The sequence below is a fragment of the Pogona vitticeps genome, chromosome 4, assembly GCF_051106095.1.
Source record: "Pogona vitticeps strain Pit_001003342236 chromosome 4, PviZW2.1, whole genome shotgun sequence".
Lineage (NCBI taxonomy): Eukaryota > Metazoa > Chordata > Lepidosauria > Squamata > Agamidae > Pogona > Pogona vitticeps.
This window is the reverse complement of record NC_135786.1, coordinates 104349850-104376914: the sequence shown is the minus strand read 5'-3', so window position 1 is coordinate 104376914 and position 27065 is coordinate 104349850. Positions and strand designations below refer to the sequence as shown.

The 27065-nt window shown below is 40.5% G+C and overlaps 1 protein-coding gene across 3 annotated transcripts; it reads right to left on the bottom strand.

Moving 5' to 3' along the window:
• Window positions 1-218: 218 nt before the first annotated feature.
• On the bottom strand, window positions 219-27065 carry LOC110091709 (complement factor H). Of its 3 annotated transcripts, none has more exons than XM_020815925.3 (8): window positions 26436-27065; window positions 23886-24053; window positions 21633-21824; window positions 20177-20257; window positions 17200-17370; window positions 10932-11132; window positions 1587-1769; window positions 219-412 (listed from the first exon to the last, which is right to left on the bottom strand). In XM_020815925.3, the coding sequence occupies exons 1-8, from the start codon at window positions 26497-26499 to the stop codon at window positions 378-380; spliced, it is 1095 nt and encodes a 364-aa protein (XP_020671584.3). In that variant the 5' UTR covers window positions 26500-27065; the 3' UTR covers window positions 219-377. The 3 variants fall into 3 exon arrangements, with proteins under 3 accessions (XP_020671584.3, XP_072854188.2, XP_072854187.2); XM_072998087.2 differs by lacking the exon at window positions 26436-27065 and adding an exon at window positions 24487-24608; XM_072998086.2 differs by lacking the exon at window positions 20177-20257.

Sequence of the window (27065 nt, the reverse complement as noted above, 5' to 3'; positions counted from 1 at the left end):
TGAAATATTGCATTGATTTTTGTTCTTCATACCCTATTAGTTTTGGCATATGTTCCATTCCGGCCTTTACCTAGGCCCCCGTGGTCAGAAGTTTTCTGTCATTTTAAATCTGGAGTCAATATGGTAATGGCTGGAAGGCACAATTAGTGGAGCAAACCACAACTACTGAGAAAGGTTTGGGGGCTGTTATCTCTGGTAAAACACTAGCATGAACCAGGTCCTTGCTAATATTTATTTTTAATGTATTCATTTTGGAAAAATATATATCTAATTTGGTCTAAGATGCAAATACCCTTACAAGATCTGTAACAATAAAGATAAAGAATATACTGATAAAGAATACATATACATAATTGCTTATATACATTATTCAATCTTCAGGTGCTGGTCAAGTTCAAACTCTTCAATGAAGCTGGAGATAAGAAGAAAAAAATTATATAAATTACCCCATTTCTACAGAGGATATCCTGAACAGCCACCCACCGCACCATCTAGAAGACAATATGGACACTTAACATCAGCCAAGCAGGACTGCAAACTGGAGAAAATGTCTGCTTCCAACCACCAAGTAATACTGAGAATTTGATTTCAATCGGCTTTACTTAGTGAGTAGATCAAATTTTATTCCCAGTTCTCTGAGGGGAGGGGCTTGCCACCTTTCTGTGTCACTTCTTTCCCCATCAAATAGGAACTCTGAGTGCCAAAAGAAAGTGATGAGGTAGGGGTTTGCTGAATATCTGTTTCCCCCCCCCCCCCTTTGTTTGGTAAGTTGGGAGAAAGAACCCAATCAAAAGTCACCGGGGTGGAATGTGAAACCTAGACTCCTGACTTGTGTTTTCAGTCTGCATTTGGCAACTCACTTTTAAGAAACAGACCTGGTACAGACATTGTCCATGACTTTGGGGAATTTCATATGTTTTTTCTGCACCACCCACAATATAGAGCCTGATGAATACTAAAATGGATTGAAAGCTAGCGATTTGCTTTTTCAAAGTGATCTAATATTATTATTATTTTTCCTTGCTTTTGTATTGGGTAAAGATAACACAGCTTTCTTTGTTTTCACCAATTCTATTATAACTCTTTATCACTGAAAACTGTTGTAACAGTGGCTGCTGATCGAATGGAGTTGTGAATAAACCAAAACCTTTTTTTAAGCAGTCCTCAGATGGCATTTTTTGCCTTACCCTCCAAATAGCCTAAGGGTTGCGTATGTTTAGTTAGTAACCAAAGACTGTTGAACCATCCCTTGGAAATGAGGAAAGGGGAAAACACAACTTTTTCAAGCTCTGTCCTAATGTGTTTGTGTATTTTAGCTGCTGCTACAGTTTAACAAAAGCTCATGCAAATACAAGAAAAGCAAAACCCCATAGAAAAATAAATGCCCCCCCCTTCTGTAGTTCTACCCTGATTTATTTGTAGTAGTCCCAGTTCAGCTCGCCACTGAGTGTTATAATGCCAGTAAGGACACTTGAGTCAACAGTGAGATTAACAACAGATATAGAGTGGGCTTTAAGGCAGAACAAGATAAGCTACATCAAAAATCCCCAACTTTTCAACTAAGAGAACATAGAAGTGAAGCTTACATGTGGCCAAACAATTGAGAGCAGGCGACCAATCTTTTCTTGTGCATGTGGCCACTGGTGACTGATGTTCAGGCTGATATCCCACATCACAATGGAATGAAATTGTGTCACCTTCTATGAAGATATTCTTAGAGTCATCAGTCACTTGGCCATGTGGCAAACGTTTAGGAGGAATGCACTGTTCTAAAGGCAAAATGATTAAATATGAGTGGAAAGACATTGAGGTGATGAAATGTTTAGAAAATAAAGTTTAATTAGAATAAAACATGCAATGTATCTTCTTATATCTCAGTTTAATATGAATACTATAAGCATGAGATACTGGCCATGAGTGGATTGGCCTTCTAAGTCTGGACCATTGCATACAAAAAGATAAAGGTGTAAAAACCAATTGCTGGTGCCCTCATAGTTTTGATTAGGTGTGCAATTACACTAGAAAGCTGAATTGGGGTTATTTTGCTTTGCTGCAATTTGATTCGCAGCTTGTTTTAAGTTTGAAATCGCAGTCAGTGCTCATACATGGACTGATTGATTCAGAAGTTCACTATTCATATTGAATGTGATGCAATTTGCATTCTAGACCATAGTCCTTCATTCTTTCCTTCCTTCCTCTGGTCCCACTTCTGCCAATCTTTTTATGGGGAACAATAGGGTGACCTACCGCTAATGTCCCCCTTCATGGATTGATGCCTTGTCGTGGCGAAGGGGCTTGAGTAATTCAGAGAAGCTATGCGCTATGCTGTGCAGAGACACCCAAGACAGACAGGTCATAGTGGAGAGTTCTGACTAAATGCAATCCACCTGGAGCAGGAACTGGCAAGCCATTCTAGTATCTTTGCCAAGAAAACTTCATGGACAGAAACAAAAGGCTAAAAGATGTGATGCTGCAAGATGAGCCCCTCAGGTCAGAAGGCATCCAACATGCTAGTGAGGAAAAGCAGAGGACAAGTACAAGTAGCTCCAGAGCTAATGAAGTGGTTGGGCCAAAGCTGAAAGGACACTCTGCTGCAGACGCGCCTAGAAGTGAAAGGAAAGTCCAATTCTGAAATGAAAAACACTGCATAGGAACCTGGAATGTAAGATCTATGAACCCTAGTAAGCGGGAATTGGTCAAACAGGAGATGGCAAGAATAAACTTTGGCATCCTGGGCATCAGTGAACTAAAATGGATGGGAATGAGCTAATTCAATTCAGACGATTATCATATCTACTTCTGTGGGCAAGAATTATGTAGAAGAAATGGAGTAGCCTTCATACTCAACAAAAGAGTGGGAAAAGCTGTACTGGGATACAATCTCAAAAACGAGAGAATGATTTCAACATGAATCCAAGACAGACCTTTCAAGATCACACGTTTATGCACCAATCACCGATGCCGAAGAGGCTGAAATTGACCAGTTCTATGAAGACTTCCAACACCTTCTAGAGTTCAAAACGAAGCAGGGCAAGGCTAATAGAGTTTTGTCAAGAGAACAAGCTGGTCATCACAAACACTCTTTTCTAACAACACATAGGAGGTGACTCTACACATGGACATCACCAGATGAGCAATACCGAAATCAGATTGATTATATTTTGTGCAGCCAAAGATGGAGAAGCTCTATACAGTCAGCAAAAGCAAGACCTGGAGCAGATTGTGGCTCTGATCATCAGCTTCTCATAGCAAAATTCAAGCTTAAACTGAAGAGAGAAGGAAAAACCACTGGGCTACTCAGATATACTCTAAACCAAATCCCTTATGAATACACAGTGGAAGTGAATAACAGATTTAAGGAACTCAATTTGGTGGACAGAGTGCCTGAAGAACTATAGATGGAGGCTTGTAACATTGTACAGGAGGCAGCAATAAAAACCATCCCAAAGAAAAGGAAATGTAATAAAGCAAAGTGGCTGTCCAAACGGCAGAGAAGAGAAGGGAAGCAAAATGCAAGGGAGATAGGAAAAGTTACAGAAAATTGAATGGAGACTTCCAAAGAATAGCAAGGAGAGACAAGAGGGCCTTCTTAAATGAACAATGCAAAGAAATAGAGGAAAATAATAGAAAAGAAAAACCAGAGATCTGTTCAAGAAATTTGGAGATATTAAAGGAACATTTTGTGCAAAGATGAACATGATAAAGGACAAAAATGGGAGAGACCACGCAATAACAGACTCTGTCCCTCTTGCTCATCTGAGCCAGATTCTCTAGATCACATATTACTCCGTTGCCCGGCTCACCAATACCTACGAAACAATATCCTCGAACCCCTTCTGTCTTCTCTCTTTGTTTCATTTGCTGACCCTCTTCCTATCCTTCTAAGTGACTACTCGGTGACCATCTCCAGCTTGGTAGCAGATTTTCTACTAGCGGTCTCTAAGCCTAAATCCCTTCCCCAATCCCCTCCTGTATAACCTCTCTAGCTCATACTTTCAGGATTGTTTCCCTTCTGTTTGCAATAGTATGGCGCCAACTGATACTGATGTACACATACTCCGTTTTTTTTCCTTTTAATGCCAATAAAGATTTATGATGATGATGATGATAAAGGAACATTTTGTGCAAAGATGGACATGATAAAGGACAAAAATGGTAGGGACGTTACAGAAGCAGAAGACATCAAGAAGAGATGGCAAAAATACACAGAGGAATTATATCAGAAAGATTTGGATATCCTGGACAACCTGGACAATGTAGTTGCTGACCTTGAGCCAGACATCCTGGAGAGTGAGGTCAAGTGGGCCATAGAAGGGGATGGCATTCCTGTTAACTACTTAAAATCTGAAAAGATTATGCTGTTAAGATGTTACACTCAATATGCTGGCAAGTTTGGAAAACTCAGCAGTGGCCAGAGAACCAGAAAAGTTCAGTCTACATCCCAGTCCCAAAGAAGGGCCGTGCCAAAGAATGCTCCAACTATCATACAGTAGACTTCAGCAGTATGTGGACTGAGAACTCCCAGAAGTACAAGCTGGATATCTAAGGGGCACAGGAACTAGAGACCAAATTGCTAACATGCGCTGGATTATAGAGAAAGCCAGAGAGTTCCAGAAAAAGATCTACTTCTGCTTCATCGACTATGCAAACGCCTTTGACTGTGTGGACCACAGCAAACTATAGCAAGTTCTTAAAGAAATGGGAGTGCCTGACCACCTTATCTACCTCCTGAGAAATCTATATGTGGGACAGGAAGCAGCAGAGAACTGGATATGGAACAACTGATTGGTTCAAAATTGGGAAAGGAGTACGACAAGTCTGTATATTGTCTCCCTGCTTATTTAACTTATATGCAGAGTACATGATGAGAAAGGCTGGACTGGAGGAATCCCAAGCCGGAATTAAGAAGAAATATGCAGGAAGAAATATCAACAGCCTCAGATATGTAGATGATACCACTCTGATGGTAGAAAGTGAGGCGGAATTAAATAAGCTCTTAATGAGGGTGAAAATGCAACAAAATGGTCTGAAGCTCAAACAAACAAACAAACCAAGATCATGGCCACTGGTCCCATCACCTCCTGGCAAATAGAAGGGGAAGATATGGAGGCAGTGACAGATTTTACATTGTGGGCTCCATAATCATTGCAGATGGTGACATCATCCACAAGATTAAAAGACTCCTGCTTCTTGGGAGGAAAGCAATGACAAACCTAGACAGCATCATAAAAAGCAGAGACATCACCTTGTCGACAAAGGTCCACATAGTCAAAGGTATGGTTTCTCCAGTAGTGTATGTATGGAAGTTAGAGCTGGACCATAAAGAAGGCTGACCGCCGAAGAATTGATGCTTTTGAATTGTGGTGCTGGAGGAGACTCTTGAGAGTTCCCTGGACTGCAAAGAGAAGAAACCTATCCGTTCTGAAGGAAATCAACCCTGAGTGCTCACTGGAGGGACAGATCCTGAAGCTGAGGCTCCAATACTTTGGCCATCTCATGAGAAGAGAAGACTCCCTGGAAAAGACCCTTATGTTGGGAAAGTGTGAGGGCAAGAGGAGAAGGGATAACAGAGGACGAGATGGTTGGACAGTGTCATTGAAGCTACCAACATTAATTTGACCGAACTCCGGGAGGCAGTGGAAGACAGGAGGGCCTGGCATGCTCTGGTCCATGGGTTCATGAAGAGTCAGGACAACTTAATAATAATAATAATAATAATAATAATAATAATAATAATAATAATAATAATAATAATAATAATAATAATAATAATAATAATAATAACAACAACAACAACAACAACAGCAGCAGCAGCAGCAGCAACAACAATAACAATAGCAACAACAACAACAACAACAACAACAACAACAACAACAACAACAACAACAACAATAATAATAATATAATTTATTGTCATTGTAAGTATATACACAGTATACCATACAACGAAATTCACAGACACCCAGAGACCAGACACATGCACACACATAACATTCCCCAAACACTCCCCACCCACTAGAAGTCCCCCACTAAAAATACAAACATCTACACCTCAGGTCAAGTAACACAGTCCAACTAATTATTCACTACTGGTGGTCTAAGCTCATTATTAATTGCAATTATAGCTCTAGGATAAAAACTATTTAGAAAACATGTGGTCCGAGTCTTAATTGTTCTATATCTTCTGCCAGACGGTAACAGTTCAAAAAAGTTATAATGACTAAACAACAACAACCACTAATCTCATACATATAAGAATTTTTGAAAAAATTTGAGAACAATGAGGGAATGGAAAGAGTGTGAGGACATGTTTCCCTGATCCTGAACATCATACTCCAACTACTTATGTCACCAAAACACCACCTACAGCCCCTTGTCTTTAGAAGAATGTGTCACAACTAACCACATGAAGAAGAGGCCATTCAAATTATTCCACCTTGAAAAAGTAGAAGCACCCACCAGCAGAGTGGAGAAAGGCCACTTTGGGACCAAAAAAGGACTGGACTAATTTGAATCACTCTTTGTGTCATGTGATCAGTAACCCCCCCCCAAAAAAAATCTAAATTCACCCATTTTAGAAATGAAGTAAATTCCACAGTTTTTTATCACATAGTTACAGCCTAATTTTGGATGTCTAAAGAAATGAACTGGGGTCCACTTCTCTTAATATGGTCAGTGTTGCCAGCAAAGATGGGAACATAAAATATTTAATTTTTTGAGACAGATGTTGATGAGCCATTTTCTGTGTGTAATTGCCTGCAGCTTGAAGCTGCTAGTGTTGGAATATTCTGCTATACTGGGGGACAGTGTGATGAAATGTGCAATGCGTTTGACTACACAGACTGAAGTTCTAGTCTCCTTGCCTCCAGAAACCTTGTTGTGCAGGTTCTACCTCTTCCTGTTTTTCCAACAAACCAGAATTATTATGAGGATTGAATTTATAGCAGAAGACCACAAGGTACCATTTTGTGCGATATGTGGAATGCAAATAAATAAATAATTTTTTTAAAAAATTACCTTACTCAGTTAATGATAAAGTCCTGGTTCCCCAAGACAAATTTAAATACGGCTAAGCTAGCTATATCAAGAGTCTTAGTAAAGGTCACTTTCTTCATTATTACAAAATTGTTTTTAAAAAGGAGAGGGACCTGAGATTCTCAGAAAGCTAAATACTGCTACATCCAATATAACAACCCAGATTTTGCACATATTCTTGAAAAATATTGTTTCTTGACTGTGTATGTATTTGAAGTTGAACCCATGAATGAAGAGAATAGAACAAGCATGACTGGTCAATGTGTCATTTCAGCTTTTCTTTCTTTCTTTCTGTTTATCTGTTTATCTAATATTTTTAAGATTACCTTCCAGTCAAGCAATACACATAAAAATGAAACAAAAGCAAATAACAGACCAAGCAGAGAAGACTGTGAAAATCGATTATCACAGCACAAAGTTGAAATATAGAATAATCTTTTTGGAGCTCTGTCACATTGAGCATTTGTTCAACTTCCCTGTACCCATGATAGTGGTACTGGGTCATGATGACCACACAACACAGGTTAGTGAAGCTAGTGTCAACAGATTCAAAGTGGGACAACACCTCTTGATTTCTGATTTTTTTTCTTGCTGTATTCTGATTAGCTCCAGTGTAGGATCTGCTCATGTGGATCCTCATCCTGAATAGTTTTGTGTTGATCTATGCACTTGGTGGGTGAGTGTCATTTCCTTATGGGCATTTTACTGCCAGTTTGTTTCCACCCTTCCACAGCCCAAGGATGGGGATAAACTAGAGGAGAGTAGTAGAGATAAGATAGACAAAAGGGACAGCATTCTTTACTAGGAGTGAGACTTCGGTCAAATTCATTTCCCACTTGTGAACACAAATACTAGGATGACCTGTTCAAATCTGCAACAAAAATGTGATACAGTAATCCATAACAACCCCAGATTGATTGCAGACAACATCACTGTGTGGAGGAGCACATAGATAACAATAAAGAAGACAAATATAAGAATGACAATAGTAGCATAGCATGGAAACATTACTTGGACAAATGAAAACTAAAAGCTCCTTTAACACACTCAACTTTTCTGCATTATAAATTGGCAGAACCAAAGAAATGACGAAAAGGTAGACACTTTCCCAGGAAATAGTCAGCAACATTTCAAAATAAGAGAATTTCCAATTCATGAATAACTCTTTTTAGAGTTGGAGTGTTACAGCTCTTACAAATGTAGGTGTCAAGAAACTAGAAAATGAGCAGAGCAGGGTTCAGGAAATCAGATAGGATGTATTGCACTTCTCCAGCCTGTTACAGATGGCACTTTGTCTGCATGAGAAAGAAGATGTATTTTGCTGTTCTCCAGGCCACTACAAGAATGTACCAGTCAGAGCATGAACACTGTGTTCCATTCCTAATTGCTCGTCAACAAAGGCTCTTGTGAGAACTGAAGGGAGGGGCTGAAAGAAGTTGCATTTTGGGGGTGAAGTTAATGAACAAAGAAGTTGAACCTGATAAGATAATATCTTGGTTCCTTGGGGTGGTGGTGATGGTTTTAATTGCTCTCTGGAATACAAGCTTGATGACTTGTACCTGGAATGAGCAGGCCAGTACAGGAGGGAAAAGTTGCCCATTAATTGGAAGGTTTTGACATCTGTATCTTATCTGAGTGAAATGAGAGTTTGCTTAGTTTTGCCTAGTATCTTTCAGGAGAATGCTGTGTTCATTGACTACTTCATTACTTCATTTGCTCTCTGCATATGAGTATTAGCATAGGATAGTTAGCTTTTTAATTTTCTTGTGGGACTTGTTCCAAAAATTGTCTTCCCTCAAGATCTTTTGAAGCTTGTTACTGCACACCATTTTGATTGCTTTTGAAACTTTTGAAACAATGTTTTGAAACTATTTGGAACATTATATTTTTTTAACTTTTGTGACACCTTCAAAAAATAATAGAATTTTACAGCAGTTCATTTTGGGTAAATTGGTTTATTGGTACTAATGAAAGGCCTTGCTTTGACCACCTACTGGATTCTTTACATTTGTGGGTATTTTGATATTCCTATTCCTATCATAATACCCACAAAATGTAAAGGGTTGGTATCCATACTAAAATGCTTAACTGTGTGAAGTTTTAACTCCCAGAATACTGAATAATCAGAGTTACTCAAGGTATTGGTAGGGGTAGTGAGCAGCATATGTAGCCTTCCTGGAATTTACCCACACCAGGAAAATCTGGACAGTGTGGCCGAATAGTTAGTGGGGGGCTCTGTGATTTGGGCATGAACTTGATGAGATATAATGAGGAAGGATGTCATCTCCCTGTTTGACACTGCTGAAAATGTGAATCCAAGTATACAAACCATTGGCCAAAACTGGGACTCCAAAACCTACAATGCTCAGATATATTGAACAAAAGGAAAAATGAAAAACAAACCAAAAAAAAAAAAACAACCCAGTGGTGCCTTGACTTATGAATGCCCTAACTTATGACCATTTGCAGCTCCGGCTGCAAAATTTTGCTTTGACTTGTGGCCGGAGCTTCGATTTGCAAACAGAAAAGGGCATGGGAAAAAGGCAGGAAATTCAAACTGTCGGTGACAAAGAGGCTGCTTCTTTGTAGCTTGAAAAAAGATAGCTCCATGATATTGTCAGCCAGACATGCCAGTAAGCATAAAGCCATCTAGTAAAAGTTTAAAATGCTCATTCCACTGTATTGATGTCATGAAATTAGTTTTTGTTCCAAATCTGCTCTCTTTGATGAAGAGCCAAATTTCTGTGCTTACCTAGCCATATAATGGAGAGGTCGCCCCAACTTTATACAGCCTAGAACTTTAGAAACCAATGGTTTTTTTAGCATGTAGAATTCTATTAACAGATTCATAGCTGTTAAAAGGATAAGATTGAGAGAAATCCTTCAGCAAATAGTACCGCTAAAGGTACACAAATCACAATATATAAATACTGCTGCCAGATGTCTAACTCTGTCTAACTTATATATATATATATATATATAATATATATATATATATATATATATATATATATATATATATATATATATATATATATATATATATATATATATATATATATATATATATATATATATATATATATATATATATATATATATATATATATATATATATATATATATATATATATATATATATATACTAGACATGGGGACAAATAAAATAAGCAATTGTGATATTCATTAAAAATTGCTAATTCATTAAATATTCATCCCTTTGTATTTGTCAGTTCGAGACCCCGACAAATACAAAGTAATGAATATTTGTCCATTTTTATTCATCCCCCATATGAAGAGAGGGAAGGCTAGCCTATGGCCTTCCCACTCTGCCTATGGGCCCACCACACAGTGGATCAGTGGGCCCATAGGCAGTCAGTGAGCCCCACAACTACTCACCCCACAGCTTGCCCCCCTTCCCCTCCCTCCCTTAGCCATTGCCACCATCCACCGCCGTCTGGAGCCACCACCATCCATCACCTGCTGCAGTGGCCTCCACAGCCACAGCCTGCCACCAGGGACACTGGCTGCCCTTTGTAAAGATGGAGGCTGTGATTTCTGTTAGGGCACAGAAGCCACAACTGTCATCTTTGCAAAGGGCAGCCTGGATTCCATTAAGGCAGCCTGTGGCAGCAGAGGCCACTGCAGTGAGCAGTGGTGGATGGCAGCAGAGGAGGCCACTGTGGCACAGGCTTTCAAGAATGGTGGTGGCAACATGGAATGGTGGTGGCAGCATGGAATGTGGGCACAGATGACAGTAGATGATTAGTGGGCAGGGGGCAGGCTGTGGGGGTGGGGAGGTCAGCTTTTATTTTTTAAGACAGCTTCAGGCAGCCTTTTGTTAAAGCCAAGAGAGATTTCCTAACTTAATAAAACTAGAACAAACATATACTTACTAAAGCATTTTGGTTCTGGATCCCAGCCAAGCTCAGTGCATCTAATCAGATGCCAGTGCTTTTTATTTTCTGGTAGAAAGCCACGATTACACCTGAAGTGGATTGTTTCTCCTTCTTTTTTGGGAAAATATACATCACTATAGTATGTATTGGACCAAGACAGTCCTCCATTTTCTATGTGGGGATAATCACAGCGTTTTGCTGTGGAAGAAATATAGACCAACAGTTTAGGCAGAAGGTCAGTACATTCCAACTCACCTTTGTTTTCTTCATGTTGCCAAAGTTGTTACATTTGTTTGTTTTTCCCATTTTAATCCAACATCTGAATCATAGAATAAGATTTTCAAAGTCTCTGTAGGTTAAATGTATATCTTACTGATTTGAACTGAAATAACTTCAAAGTAAATGGATTTAGAATTTCAACATTGGGCTCAGTGGAATATTATGGCTTTGATCCAGATTTTGCTTATACTGATGGAAGCGAGTGGAGTTCTGATCAGGATGCACATCTGTCTATGGAGTGGCTTTTGCTAATTACTCCTCCCATGAAGTCCCTAACAACTTCTGAAGATCTGCTGCAAAACCTCACATTCTGCCAGCAAAATCACTCTGTTGGATGAAAAGCTTTTTGTGAATAGAAAGGGCAGACCAGATCCAAACCCACGGCATGTATGTTAATACCCTCCAAAATCACATCTGAGTAGAGATATATATGAATATCTATGACTATGAATATATATGAATACGAAGTCTGCCAGCACAGCTGGCCAGCCCCATTATCGCCCACCTTCAGAATCCACTGAACCACTTAGAGCTTGGCATGCATGGCCAGCGTCCTCTTCTGCACTCCAATCATGGCAGCAGCTGGATGCCGCAGCACCATCACCCTGCTTACCTGGCCACGCCACAGCTGAACAGGGAGACTCGTTCTCCTGCCCCCTGCCAGAGTGCCTCGGTGAGCAGGGCGGCAGGGCTGTGGCAGCTGGGCTACTGCTGTGATTGGGGCACTGGCAATTTCGCTGGCCATGTGCCATGCAGTAAATGGTCTGGCATGTTCAGACTAGCCACCTGTGCCGGTGGGCTTTTATTTGTATATAAATATGAAGCCCTCATCTCTACATCTGAGTAGTTGTATTCCACCTACTAGTACTAGTACTAGGCTGTGATATTTGGAACCTGTCTTTCATAACATTTGACATAATTATGTAGGAATGCCCTTCACCAATAGCAGATTTCAAATCTTATAGCCATTACATGGAGCACTGCTACACAGAAGTTGTCAAAAACAATGTCTGTGTGGAAACCATAACATTCAACTTGGGTAACTACAATAAGAAAGGAAAAGGTACCTAACATCCTTCATATATTCTCCTTATATATATAATTATATCCTTATATATATTCTTCATATATTCTTCATCTCCTTTAGACCATAAAAAAGGAAGAGAAATGCAGATATCACGGCCCTTCTACTATCATGGGAATCATGACTGCACAGAAGACATGGCTAAGAAAGAAGGAAAAATCCACCCAGTGCTTCAAATTCTTAGGGTGCACAAATTATGTGATTTTGTAGAGAAGAGGGGGACATTTGCACAAAACACTGTTCTCACCCAAAGCAAGAACTTGGTTAAGGGTGCCAGGAAATGTCTCACTTGCATCTCCAGTGAGCAGAACAAGATTGCAATGCCGCATCCTCTTAAGCAAATGAGCTTTTACATTATGTTCTGAATTCAGGGATGACCACTAGCCATTTTTAAAGTGATGGGTAGAGAAAGAATGAGCTCTGGAAGGTTCCATGGAGAGAAGCTGTCTCCCTCGCTGGAGACTTGATGCAGAGCAGATGATACCACTATTGGATAAGCTGAGTCCCTCCCTGCCTAAGTCAATTCAGTCTGCTTGTTTGTAAATACATTCAATTGTTACAAAATGTGATCAAGCCTTCAACTAGCTTCCTTCCAGATAAAACCAAATCTGGTCTCCTGTGCTCCTGAACTCTCTTCACACAAAGAGAAGAGGCTAGGTAAATTGTATTCAATTTTTTTGTCTTTTTGTATACAAATTTATTCTTATCCTTACAAACAGCTACATATAAATGTTATTGGTTAATATTTCAATGTACAGTACTGTAGTTTCTTATTTCAGTTAATTTTTAACCTATGTTTTTCAGTATTTTCTATTATTTCCTTCTTTGTGCTTATAGCATTTCTGCTTTAGCAAAGCTACGTAAAAGGAGAGACTAAGAGCTCAATTCACCTCCATTTAAACTGAGGTAAGCATGATTTACATTGATTTATGTCGATACAAATCCAAGGCAGACCTTTCAACATCACAATAATCCAAGTTTATGCACCAACTACCATTGCTGAGGAGACTGAAATTGACCAGTTCTATGAAGACTTACAACACCTTCTAGAACTGACACCAAAGAAAGATGTTCTTCTCATTCTAGGGGATTGGAATGCTAAAGTAGGGAGTCGAGAAATAAAAGGAACAACAGGGAAGTTTGGCCTTGGAGTTCAAAAAGAAGCTGGGCAAAGGCTAATAGTGTTTTGTCAAGAGAACAAGCTGATCATCACAAACACTCTTTTCCAACAACACAAGAGGCGACTCTACACATGGACATCACCAGATGGGCAATACCATAATCACATTGATTATATTCTCTGCAGCCAAAGATGGAGAAGCTCTATACAGTCAGCAAAAACAAGACCTGGAGCTGATTGTGGCTCTGATCATCAGCTTCTCATAGCAAAATTCAAACTTAAACTGAAGAGAGTAGGAAAAACCACTGGGCTAGTCAGGTATAATCTAAACCAAATCCCTTATGAATACACAGTGGAAGTGAAGAACAGATTTAAGGAACTTGATTTGGTGGACAGAGTGCCTGAAGAACTTTGGATAGAGGCTTGTAACATTGTCCAGGAGGCAGCAACAAAAACCATCTCAAAGAAAAGGAAATGCAAGAAAGCAAAGTGGCTGTCCAACGAGGCCTTAGAAATAGCAGAGAAGAGAAGGGAAACAAAATGCAAGGGAGATAGGGAAAGTTGCAGAAAATTGAATGGAGACTTCCAAAGAATAGCAAGGAGACAGAAGAGGGCCTTCTTAAATGAACAATGCAAAGAAACAGAGGAAAAGAATAGAAAAGGAAAAACCAGAGATCTGTTCAGGAAAATTGGAGATATTAAAGGAACATTTTGTGCAAAGATGAACATGATAAAGGACATAAATGGGAGAGACCTCAAAGAAGCAGAAGACATCAAGAAGAGGTGGCAAGAATACACAGAGGAACTATACCAGAAAGACTTGGATATCCCCGACAACCCAGATAGTGTTGTTGCTGACCTTGAGCCAGACATCCTGGAGAGTGAAGTCAAGTGGGCCTTAGAAAGCTTGTCTAACAACAAGACCAGCGGAGGTGATGGCATTCCAGTGGAACTATTTAAAATCCTGAAAGATGACGCTGTTAAGGTGCTACATTCAATATGCCAGCAAGTTTGGAATACTCAACAGTGGCCAGAGGACTGGAAAAGATCAGTTTACATACCAATCCCAAAGAAGGGCAGTGCCAAAGAATGCTCCAACTACCGTACAATTGCACTCATTTCCCACGCTAGCAAGGTTATGCTCAAAATCCTACAAGGTAGGCTTCAGCAGTATGTGGACCGAGAACTCCCAGAAGTGCAAGCTGGATTTCGAAGGGGCAGAGGAACTCGAGACCAAATTACTAACATGCGCTGGATTATGGAGAAAGCCAGAGAGTTCCAGAAAAACATCTACTTCTCCTTCATTGACTATGCAAAAGCCTTTGACTGTGTCGACCACAACAAACTATGGCAAGTCCTTAAAGAAATGGGAGTGCCTGACCAGCTTATCTATCTCCTGAGAAACCTATATGTGGGACAGGAAGCTACAGTTAGAACTGGATATGGAACACTGATTGGTTCAAAATTGGGAAAGGAGTACGACAAGGCTGTATATTGCTTATTTAACTCATATGCAGAATACATCATGCGAAAGGCAGGACTGGAGGAAACCCAAGCCGGAATTAAGATTGCAGGAAGAAATATCAACAACCTCAGATATGCAGATGATACCACTCTGATGGCGGAAAGTGAGGAGGAATTAAGGAACCTTGTAATGAGGGTGAAGGAGGAGAGCGCAAAAAATGGTCTGAAGCTCAACATCAAAAAAACTAAGATCATGGCCACTGGTCCCATCACATCCTGGCAAACAGAAAGGGAGGATATGGAGGTAGTGACAGATTTTACTTTCTTGGGCTCCATGATCACTGCAGATGGGGACAGCAGCCATGAAATTAAAAGACGCCTGCTTCTTGGGAGGAAAGCAATGACAAACCTCGACAGCATCTTAAAAAGCAGAGACATCACCTTGCCGACAAAAGTCAGAATAGTCAAAGCTATGGTTTTTCCTGTAGTGATGTACGGAAGTGAGAGCTGGACCATAAGGAAGGCTGACCGCTGAAGAATTGATGCTTTTGAATTGTGGTGCTGGAGGAGACTCTTGAGAGTCCCCTGGACTGCAAGGAGAACAAACCTATCCATTCTAAAGGAAATCAAGCCTGAGTGCTCCCTGGAAGGACAGATCCTGAAGCTGAGGCTCCAGTACTTTGGCCATCTCATGAGAAGAGAAGACTCCTTGGAAAAGACCCTGATATTAGGAAAGTGTGAGGGCAAGAGGAGAAGGGGATGACAGAGGATGAGATGGTTGGACAGTGTCATCGAAGCGACCAACATGAATTTGGCCCAGCTCCGGGAAGCAGTGGAAGACAGGAGGGCCTGGAGTGCTCTGGTCCATGGGGTCACGAAGAGTCGGACACGACTAAACGACTAAACAACAAACAACAACGTTTGGGCATTTACAGAAGATATATCCTTGTGCTGAGTAATGTGACAAGAGAGTAGGTTTTTCTGCTCCTCCTCCAGAGGTCCATTTATTTTTAAGGTGGATGTGTTATGAATCAATCTCTTCTGTCAATGAAAATTACTCCTCACTTCTATGTTGCTGTGCTAGTTCTGTGTGCATGCCTGCTGGGTCTCTCCTCTGCTGAAGAGGGAGGAGTGGTGTGTAGGAGGAAAGTTCTTTGTCAGCCACTGAGGCTTCACCTTGGCAGAGATAGAGTCATTCAATCCCATTCATGATTGTGGGAGTGAGGGGAGAAGAAGGGAAGAGGGAGGACAAGAAGGAAGAGGGGATTTCATTATTTCATATGATTTTTATGGGGATCCTCTCCGAACTAGCATTAAATCATAGATCCCATCTGTGCCCATAGACTACCAATTCAAGGCATGCCTGGGACCCATGATTTTGTGGTTTGGGGTGATCTTTCATTAAAAAATTATGGGGATACTTGGAGAGAGAGTTTTTCCAGGAATTGGAGCCAAAGGGAAGAGTTGTCCCTCCCCCCCCCCTTGCTCTCTAGGGGGAAGTTTTGAGTTTCCTACATCTGGGGGAAGAAACCACCCTCAAGCCTCCCTCGACATAGCTCTAAATTTCTCTCTCCTCCTCTCTGTGTGTATACGAGTGCATGTGTTTGTGTGTGTGTTTGTGTCTGTACATGTGCATGCATGCATGCGTTTGTACATGTACTGTATGTCTGCATCTGCCTGATCCTCGGGCAATGAGCTGTCTGTATCTGTGTGTGTATTTCCCTGCCCACTTAAAATGCAACATTTAAAAATTGATGCAAGTGAATGGAAACAACAAATTAAGTATCTTTGTGAAGGCTTTTGCGGCCGGGATCTAATGGTTGTTCTGGGTTTTTCGGGCTCTTTGGCCGTGTTCTGAAGGTTGTTCTTCCTGATGTTTTGTCAGTCTCTGTGGCCGGCATCTTCAGAGGACAGCAACCTGTGTTGGCTTGGGAGTGCACTCCCAAGCCAACTACACCAGAGCACAGGTTCATGTGACTTGCAGTCCAGCAACATCCATTAGATTTCAGTTCCCACCCTCTGCACAAAGAGGAGATATTTTTGAAAGAGACTGTCCTTTAAACCGTAGAGGGAGGGAGAGAAAGACTGACCTAAATGAACACAGCATTGGGAAAAGGAAATAATCTTGCTCTGTAAACTAGAATCTTGCTCTGGATGATTTCCTCCTACCACCATAAGGAAGAATTTTAAAAAGTACTTCGTCAAATGAAGGCATAGGAAAAACTCTGTCAGAAATATAAAACTTATTTCACCATCAGTTAAATAAGGTTTGACACTGAAATAGTACACTGGAATAGTACAACTTCAAAAATACTTACATATACACTTTAAATATGGTAACCAGCCATATTTGGTACATTCAGAAGAGTTATTGCGATGTTCAAGTGTGTATCCTGGATAACATGAGGCATAGATCATATCCCCAAGCTTGTACTGAGTTTGTACAGGGAGGAAGCTACCATTGTCTATTTGTGGGGTGGTACACAGAACTTATAATAAGAAACAGATATGAAAACATTATTAGTGCAAATAATGTTACCTTCAATACACTTCAGTAATAATACAGTATCACCAAGCTTGTTGCTTTTAAAACAATGTGCTTTTTCTTTAACACGGGGTAAAGTTTATCCCAGTCTACAGTTTCCAAAGAAGTAGAGTAGTTTTATTAGTCTGTTTCAGCATGTTTGCAAAATAAAGTGGGTGGGGAGAATGGGGGAAAGAAAAAGATAACATATTGCAGCTAAAGAATTTAATGTTGCCAATAGCCAATCTATATCCACTATCATCCTACACCAGGGGTGTCCAACCTTTCACCTTCCTTGGGCCACATTAGAAGATGAAAATTTGGTTTAGACCACATATACATTTGGTTTGAGCCGCATGGGGGAGCAGCCCTAGCCATCCTCCGCAGCCCCGCTCCAAGCGCGCTTACCGGCAGCTGCGATCTCAGACAGCAGAGGTTTCCAGCTTTGACTCCAGCGGCTTTATGGGGCTAGGAAGGGGTCCACCTATTGATGGGGATGGCGCAATGCAGTCACAGAGTCCCCCTGTCCCCTCCCCTCCCACTCCTTCCTTCCCTCCCTCTCTCTCCCTCTACTGTTGTGACATGCCCCGGCCACATTCCGGCCGCAAGCGCCGGCAGTGTACAGTGGTGCTCCGCATAGCAACGATAATCCATTCTGATAAAATCATCACTACACGGATTTGTCACTATGCGGGGCAAAAACGCCCATAGGAACACATTGAAACCCATTCAATGCGTTCCTATGGGCAAAAAACTCACTGTTCTGCGGAAATCCTCCATGCGGCCGCCATTTTCGCTATGGGCGGCCATATTTTTTCCATTTTTCCATTTTCCATTTTTTCCATTTTGGAACCACCGGCCATTTTGGAACCACCAATCAGCTGTTTTTAAAATATTGTTATGTGATAATCGGTAAGTGAAACGCTTACCGATCATCGCAAAGCGATGTTTTGCCATTAGAAACATCGCAATGCAAATTCACTATGCGAATTCATCGTTAAGTAAATCGCTCGTTATGCGGGGCACCACTGTATCTTGAAACTTTGGAATTTCTTTAAAAATAAAAAATTGGGCCGCATTATGAGCTGACCTGGGCCACATGCGGCCCTCCGGCCGTGGGTTGGACAAACCTGTCCTACACAGAAAGCTGGCTTGTAGGTTTAGAAAATGATGAATCTGTACAAGGCTCCAGAGTCTTGAAGGGATTCTAAGGTACAGGCAAGAAACAAGACACCCTCAACCAGAGAAGGAAATATGGATATTCTTTATGTCAATTAACTGTTCTCTGTGTTTGATATCTTGAAATTTTGTAGAGTAGAGGGACCCCTTTTCATACTTCTCTAAGATCCAAATTGTCTTAATCTGGCATTGTCATCACACACTTAAGCTGAAAACACATTATGCTGAAGAATCTGTAATCAGATCTTTTACTATTCCTTTTATCAAAAATGAAATGCACTCCTAACTTTACTGGAGCACCAATACTCCCTGAGGATCTGTTTAAGGTTCCCACATACTTATTGTACCCTTTGGCCTTTATATCCCAGTGATATCCCAACTCCGCTGTAAACATGATGGCAACCAGTGACTTCACCCAGGAGTGAGAAACTACTTTGCCATCAGCCCCATTGAGCATTGCTGGTAATGGATTATGGGAATTGTAATTCAAAATATCCAGGGAGCAAAAGATTCATTAACCCTGCTCTAACCAAACTTTTGCCGGGACAGTATTTATCTTGATACTCTTCATTATAATGACTTCCTTGTTATAGAAATGTGCAACAGAAGGCATTCTGTACTCTGCAGAAGCTGTACTCAGTAGAGAGTACAGCTTGGGGAGAGTGCATCAGGTCCCTGGAGTCTCAATTGTGGGGTTCCACAAGGATCAATTATCTCCCCAATGCTGTTTAATAGCTACATGAGGCCACTAGGTCAAGTCATTAGGGGATGTGGAACTTCATGTTTTCAGTACGCTAATGACACCCAGCTCAACATCTCCTTTTTTCCCAACAACAGCGGATGCTGTTTTGTCCCTTCAGTGCTGCCTGGAGGCCATATTGCAATGAATACAGGTGAATGGACTGAGGCTGAACCCGGACAAGACGGAAGTCCTGAGGGTGGGTGGCCCCGCCATCGGTGGTTTGGGAAACTCCCTCACTTTTGGGAGAGTGACTCTCACCATGAAGAGTGAGGTTCACAGCTTGGGCGTCCATCTGGATCTGCCACTCACCATGGAAACGAAGGTAGTGTCAGTGGTTCACACAGCCTATTTCCATCTGCAGCGGATTGCCCAGCTGTGCCCCTATTTTGATGTTGGGGCGGTCACTTCTCTGGTCCATGTGCTCTTAATCTCCAGAATAGACCACTGTAATGTGCTCTACATGGGGCTACCTTTGAGATTGATGCGGAAGCTTCAAATGGTGCAGAACATGGTGGCCAGACTTCTCATTGGGGTGAAAAAACATCAGCATATCTCCCCTATTCTGGCTACCCTACAGTGGCTGCTCATTCACTTCCACATTGATTTCAAAGTATTAATTATGACATATAAAGCCCTAAATGGTTTAGAGCCTCAATATCTAGAGCAGGCTTGTCCAACCTGCGGCCCGAGGGCCGCATGCGGCCCAGGTCAGCTCGCAATGTGGCCCAGTGCAATTTTTTATTTTTAAAGAAATTCCCAAGTTTCAAGTTACACTGCCGGCACTTGCGGCCGGAATGTGGCTGGGGTATGATGATAATATATGATACTAGCTATCACTTTCTATGGGTACCTTCTGCAGGGGGGTTCCATGCTAGTGGTAGTGGCGTCTCCGAAGACATATCTCCTGTTATGGACATCTCTGAGCCGGTCTCTAGAATGACAGATGTTATATCAACAACAGGGATAAGTCCTGCCCACCAGTAATCACTATGAGATATTACCATCAGGTACTATGGAGGATCTTCGCTTTACAATGAGGTATTTTGCCCATTAGAACGCATTAGCCGGTTTCTAATGCATTCTTATGGGCTTTTTAATTTCGCTTGACAAGGATTTTGCTTAACAGCGATTTCAACGGCACGGATTATCCTTGTCAAGTGAGACACCACTGTATTGTTAAATCTGAAAGCTTGTATTCCATCTGACCACTGAAAAAACAATAAAATCTGGACATTCTCTTCAGCTCAACCAACCATCTCTTGCACAGAAGGGCTGTAGATTTTTTTTTTAAAGAAAGGAAATATCCTGATTAACATTATAATAATTGAAATAAACATGTTTTGATTTTTTTTCCAACTACTCCTAATTCTATAACCAGACTAAATGCAGTTACAGGATTCCATGACCGGGAACCCTGATAGTGGTACATCGTGACATTTGATAGCAGGAGTTACAAGCATAACTACAATCACATCTACACTTTAGTCCTAAGTGGGAACAGGTGAACACCTGCATGAGGCTGCTTTCCCCATTTGAAACAGTAGGGTTCGTTATCAGGTTGATAAAAAAGATGACTTCTGATAAAATCACAGGAACACACATGCTCCACCATTTCCTCCCTCCCTTCTAAGCCCCCTCCACATCCCACTCAGCAGAGTCCCTTGACACATGAGAGAGCATTTGAGGGAAGCCTTTGAGGGTTCCAAGGAAGAGGAATGGTAGGAAAATCACCTCTGCCAGCTCTGGTACATGAGTGGATCTGAGAATGCCTAACTTGCTGCTTGTTCTTTGAATCACACTGACTTCCAGTTGTGTTGAAGAGCAAGCACTGATTAATACTGAGCACTTCACTTAAAAGGCAGATCGCTGAGTGCCTGCTAGCATTTTGTATGCAGAGACAGAAAAAGGCCATTCATTCTACATCCTACCTGTGATCACTGCACCAACCTGGTTCTCTCAGTCTGCAATAGCCACCTTGGGATTTATGTCTAACCACAGATCCAATACAATATGTAGCTAGACTTTAAGGCAGGAATCTCATGTCATTTTTCTTTCTTCCTCCACTTGAAACTAAGATTTGCAATAGCCAGTCCGACAAAGAGTTCTTACAAAATCAAAAGCATGTCTATTTTGTGACTTATTAGTGGCCGTAATACAGATATCTTCCATCTCTGATTCTTGATAAAGGAAAGCTTTGTTCTGCAGAATTAGATCCATAATCTCAAGATATCAGTAGAACAGTTCAAACACTCAGAAAACAAACATGCTATTCAATTAATGTGAATTAACATTAACAGTACATTTACCAGCAGAAGTACAGGTTGGCAAAGTTAAGTGCCCGTCTGCACACTTTCGGACTGTTGGAGAGATGATAATATAGCCTTTCTGGCACATGAATTCCAGTGTATGGCCATTCCTGATCAATGCTGAATGTCTTTGTCCCCCACGCAAAAGCAGGTTTTTCTCATCCAGTCGTTCTTTTGTGATATTGCAGGGTGCTGAAAGAAAAGGAGAAAAGGGCAGGGGCTGTCTCTGGGATGGTTTTCTTGTCAATAACCTTTATTTTGCTAGGCTGGACTTCAGGTTGTCTGTAATATAGTTTGAATCTCTGGGAGTGGGGGAATGTGCATCTCTTCATTTATCTGAATGCCCTTAATATTTTACTTGGGGTATGTGAAACATTTTTGGCACATTTTTGTGTATGATCTGTGAATGTCAAGTATCTGATAACAAGCTTGTGCTGAACAGATACCATGTTGAAAATCCACATATTAACCCAGATTTGGCTATTCAGTAGAAAGTATCCAAAAAATGGGATACATCAAGGCCAAGAGTAATCTTAGGCAGCGTATTATTGAGACAGAAAGGCAACAGGACCTTGGTATTATCAGAAATAGGTTTATACTGGACAGCGCACTGCTTCCACCCAAACCGGCAAAATATCTCTACTTACCCTTAACACTTAAACAACACAAAGCTCTTACTCTGGCCCACTTCGATGCACTTCCGTTAGCAGTCCAGGAAGGGAAGTATAACAACACCCCTTACACTCAGCGTTTATGCCCCTGTAACTCTGGTGAGATCGAATCTATCTCCCATGTGTTACTTCACTGTGCTTTTTACTCTGACGTTCGAGAAGTCCATGTTGACCCTTACATAAGGGCATTTCCTGGACGATCAGAGGCACACTACACACTGCTTTTGCTGACAGGGAGATGCCCTGGCAGATATATTGGGCTAAATTCAGATATGCTGACAAAAGTGGCTAAATTCTGTCCTGCTGCAATTAAAATCTGTGAAGGAAAGATTCCACCTAAAGCTCAGCTATACAATCTGTAAATTGGTGTATACCAGTTTGGTATAATGATCACACGGGCTCTACGAGCTTCAAAGTAACAATTTTGGCATTCTATGCAAGCTGTAATAGCCCATAGATAAGACCTATGATAGGGAGGTAGGAGATATTTAAATAGAGTGGCAGAAGGCTGTTGAAGAAGAGAGTCATATGTAAACCACACGATCTGTTCCTGGAGTAGCATATTGCCATCAACTGAAGAAGATGCAGGATGAATTGACATACCATTCATCTTAGACTACAGTAGGAACCCTGTATCTGCAAAATCAGTATCTGCTGATTCACTTGTCCACAGTCTGAAAATATTAAATGAAAAATCCTAGAAATATATATTTTTAAAGATGAAGTTACCAGAACTAGCCACTAGAGAGACCCAGAGACCGTGCTATGTATAGCACTTGCTATTAAAATAGTGTTTGCTATAATCTGCATTTTTCAGCATCCACAGGGAATGGCTTGGAATCAATTCCACATGGGGCCCTACTGTATTTAGCTTTTGCTAGTGGGATAGGTCTGTTTCATTCTTTGCCTCTGATAGGAAGTCATCATAGGGCAACACTACAGGGACAGTCATATTTTTCCTGTGCACAACTTGTTGGTATTGATAGTTTTTTTAAAAGGACTATGATCAGCTTAGAAAAACAAATTCTAGTAAAATGCAGGCCTCTTTTGTTGTCAGAGAAATGTACCACAATGGGTTACTGATTAAATAGATTTTGCCATAGGCTACATCTGGTTAGAGTTTCATGTTTTCAAACCATCATTTACACAATGCTTGTAGGGTGCAGTCCTGCCCGCCCCCTTACTCTCTGGTTACTATGACCAAGGAATGATGTCCACAAAACTCAGTGGAGCTTGTTCCACAGTATACAGGGAAGAGACTGCATTGTGTAGACTGCAGTCCAGTGCATGCCTTTCTGAAAGGCTGCTGGGATGTTTAATCTTGGTAAAGCTTTGTAGGATTGCTCTGCACATACCAATGTGTATGACAAGGATTCATTTATTCAATAACCCTGTTCAATAAGCCACTATTTTACTTCAGTTTTTAGAGAAGGAATTGTGATTCCTCATCCCCCTGTAGATATCCTCATAACACAGATCACGCAGAATTCCTTATACATTGACTGCTCAGTTATTAAGTTTGACTATGTGTTCAGACAAGCAGCCGCATACCTACATTACTTAAAAGATTCCGCCTACTTACCCCAGCACTTTGGCTGAGGGGTCCAGTCTTCAACTGTACAAGTTATCCAATCAGATCCTTCCAAATCATACCCAGGATTGCATGCATATTGTATTCTGTCACGTTCCATGTACTCCATTTTTATATTCCTCACAATATCGCCAAAATCAATTTCAGGGGGTCTGCACACTGAAATTATATTTAGAATTGGAATACTCAGCAGTCAATTAGTGGCTTCCTTCTCAAGAAGGAAGTGGCCTGTGTTAAACAGATGTCAAAGAAACTTCTGTACCAAACCTTTGAATATGCATCTCATTTCAGAGAGCCAAGAGGAATATAAGTACTTTTTTTTTAAAAAAAATCATTAAATAAATAAATACTGACACTATCTATTCATGATTTTACAGGAGTGGTTTGTGGTTCTTTTGGGTAGTGAAACACAATTGCCACGTTTACAGTTAGGGAATATGTGAAGATAAACTAGTAACAGTGAAATCTGTCTTTTGGGGTTCTCTTCCATTCAACTTTCTGTAAACTCCAGTTATTTCCATGTCAAATATGAAGAAATTTGCAAATTTTGGCAAATTCTTTCAAACCAAACTGAAATGAAATGTTAACTCACCCCCAAAACAGCCATTCTCAGCCTTTCTCAGGCCACAACCCTTTGAGGAGATCTTCTTGGATTCTTAGGTTCTGGACCTCCTTGTCAAACAAGTATACAACATGAACAGCTTAACGATTTTTTTGGTCTGTGACTCCCTTCAAATGTGACAGGGCACCCCAGGGGGACAGACAGCCCCTGATGACTATGGCTCCTCTAGAGTAACCACATTTACTAAAAACAGGAAAAGGCTGTATGGTCGTGGAAACAATACAAATGCAGGAGCAGAGGATGCCTTTAATCGACCATTAAGAATATAAAACAAAGAAACAAAAAACAGAGAGCTTTCGATGATAAATCATCCTCTTAAAGACTGTGCATCAAATTCTTGTGGGTAGTTCCAAGCTTATGGAGAGATTGTCAATTCTGGATTTTTTATAGGAATGCATGACGGGAAATATATATACAATTTGAAGAGAATGCCCTCAAACTTTGGAAAATCCTTTTAAAAAAGTGTTTCTGGGAGGTGCCTAAGAGAAAGAGTAGTTTTTAAAACCAGCTACAGCTGGAGATATAAATTTATATTACAAAACTATTTTTATATTACAACATTATTTCGTGACTGAGTGCACAGGAATTCCAAGACTGACTTTTAAAAATATTCAAATCTCTCACTTTGAATGGAAGAAATTATCAGCTTTCTTTCTCCCTCCCCCCCATATTTCCAATGTTTAAATCTGAAGCTACTTCATATTAGCAGTAAACTTTGAGTGTCTACCATTATGTAGCTGTAAGAGTGCCATTGATGCATGAGATGCAGTTTTGACTTGGGGGAGGGGGAAGCTTACGTATCTAAAAGTACAAATAAAAAAACCAAAAACCCCACAAATCAAGAATTTTCGGGATGATATTTGCAATAGTGGGACTGAAAAAAACTAAATGGGGACTGAACTTGCTCAGCAAATATAGAATGATAACTAACTGTTTGTGGGGGCAAAAGAGGGATGTCATATGAAATCAAATGGCTGAAAACCAAAATTCTACACTACACTGCAACATTGTGAGGCAGGTCACATCTCTTCACAGAGTGTGGCTAATATGTTTCTGGTTGAATAGCCTTTCATAATTGCCTCATTCAGTTTTTCCTCTTATGGGGGGGGGTCTTTCATTGCCAATTTTTCTTCCTTCTGTTACTCTCTCCTTCCCCCCACTCTGTTATAAAAATTGAAAGAAGAAAAGAAAGGGAAAGCCAATAAAGAAAGGGGAGAACTTCATTGTTATACTCACTTGCTCAACAGTCCTTTGTACAAGCAGCTGGAGCTTCCCCAAGTTTGTGCAAAGAGGTATTCATTACCTCCTTGGTCAAGAATAAGCCCCTTTTGTTTAAAGATGGCATTCTCTTATACATGAAAATGCAAGCCCAGAATTACATAGATATGACAATAGTGGGGCATCATGTTCCTTGACTCACAACAGGATTATGGCCCAAGATTATAAATTGACTCGCATGCCCATGTACACAAACATCCAAATAAATAAGCAGTAAAATGCAGTAAAACACACACATGCTACACATACACACACATACTACACACGCACGCACATACACACACATACTACACACACACACACACACACATAACATATGTGTTGTATAACTTATATAAATGTATTTGATCAATAAATCAATAAATTGATAGATATATTAAATAGCATGATATGTCATTCACTAAGTATAGTACTACCTATTAAAAAACTCAGGAACTTTTTCTTTAACATAACAAAAACTCTTAAGAGAGTAATGGCAATCCCATCTCAAAACAGGAATAATTCATGGAGTAGACACCAGAAGTTCACTGCCCATATGGAATAAAACTCATTCCAGCTTCAGTTCTACCATAATTCTGTAACAAATACAACAGCTGCCATTTACCTTGCTTTAAAAAATGCATTTCATCTCAATGACTTACAATTTTGGGAAGTACAGAACGTCCCTAGAAGAAATGGAACAATACAGACCAGCCAGCTTTTCATTGTGCTTCAGGCAGCTTAACAATTGTTCTGTGGAAGCATTCAGTTTCACACTCGGCCTGTACTTTCAGTTACTGCTTTCCCTTCTCAATGTAGAAATCATTGTTCTTCAGTTGCATCAATTTTTTCCAACCCCTATGCTTACATTCCTTTTTCTCACCCATAGTCTGTGCACTGCCTTTGGTATAGCAGCTGTGAAGAGAAAATCATTATTACAATTAGGCCCTTGGACAATAAAACCCAATTAAGATCATTTGAATGTGGCTGGTTTTTGAAAAATTTGGTAGCAAGATTGAAAGCAGAAGACAGGTAGTCTTTTAGCCCTTCAGATATTTTGAAGTATGGTTCTCATAATCCCTTAACCACTGGTCATGTTGGTCGAGACTTCTGATAGCCAATGTTAAACCATCCAGGAGGTCAAAAGTTTCACTCCTCTGGTTAAATTATGCTTATTCATTGAACAAAAATTGTTTTGAGTGATTGTATGTTCAGTGCATGTTCTAGTACTAAGTAGGAGACAGAGTTGCAATTCAGTGCTAAAATCCATACATTATTACATGCTGCAGGCT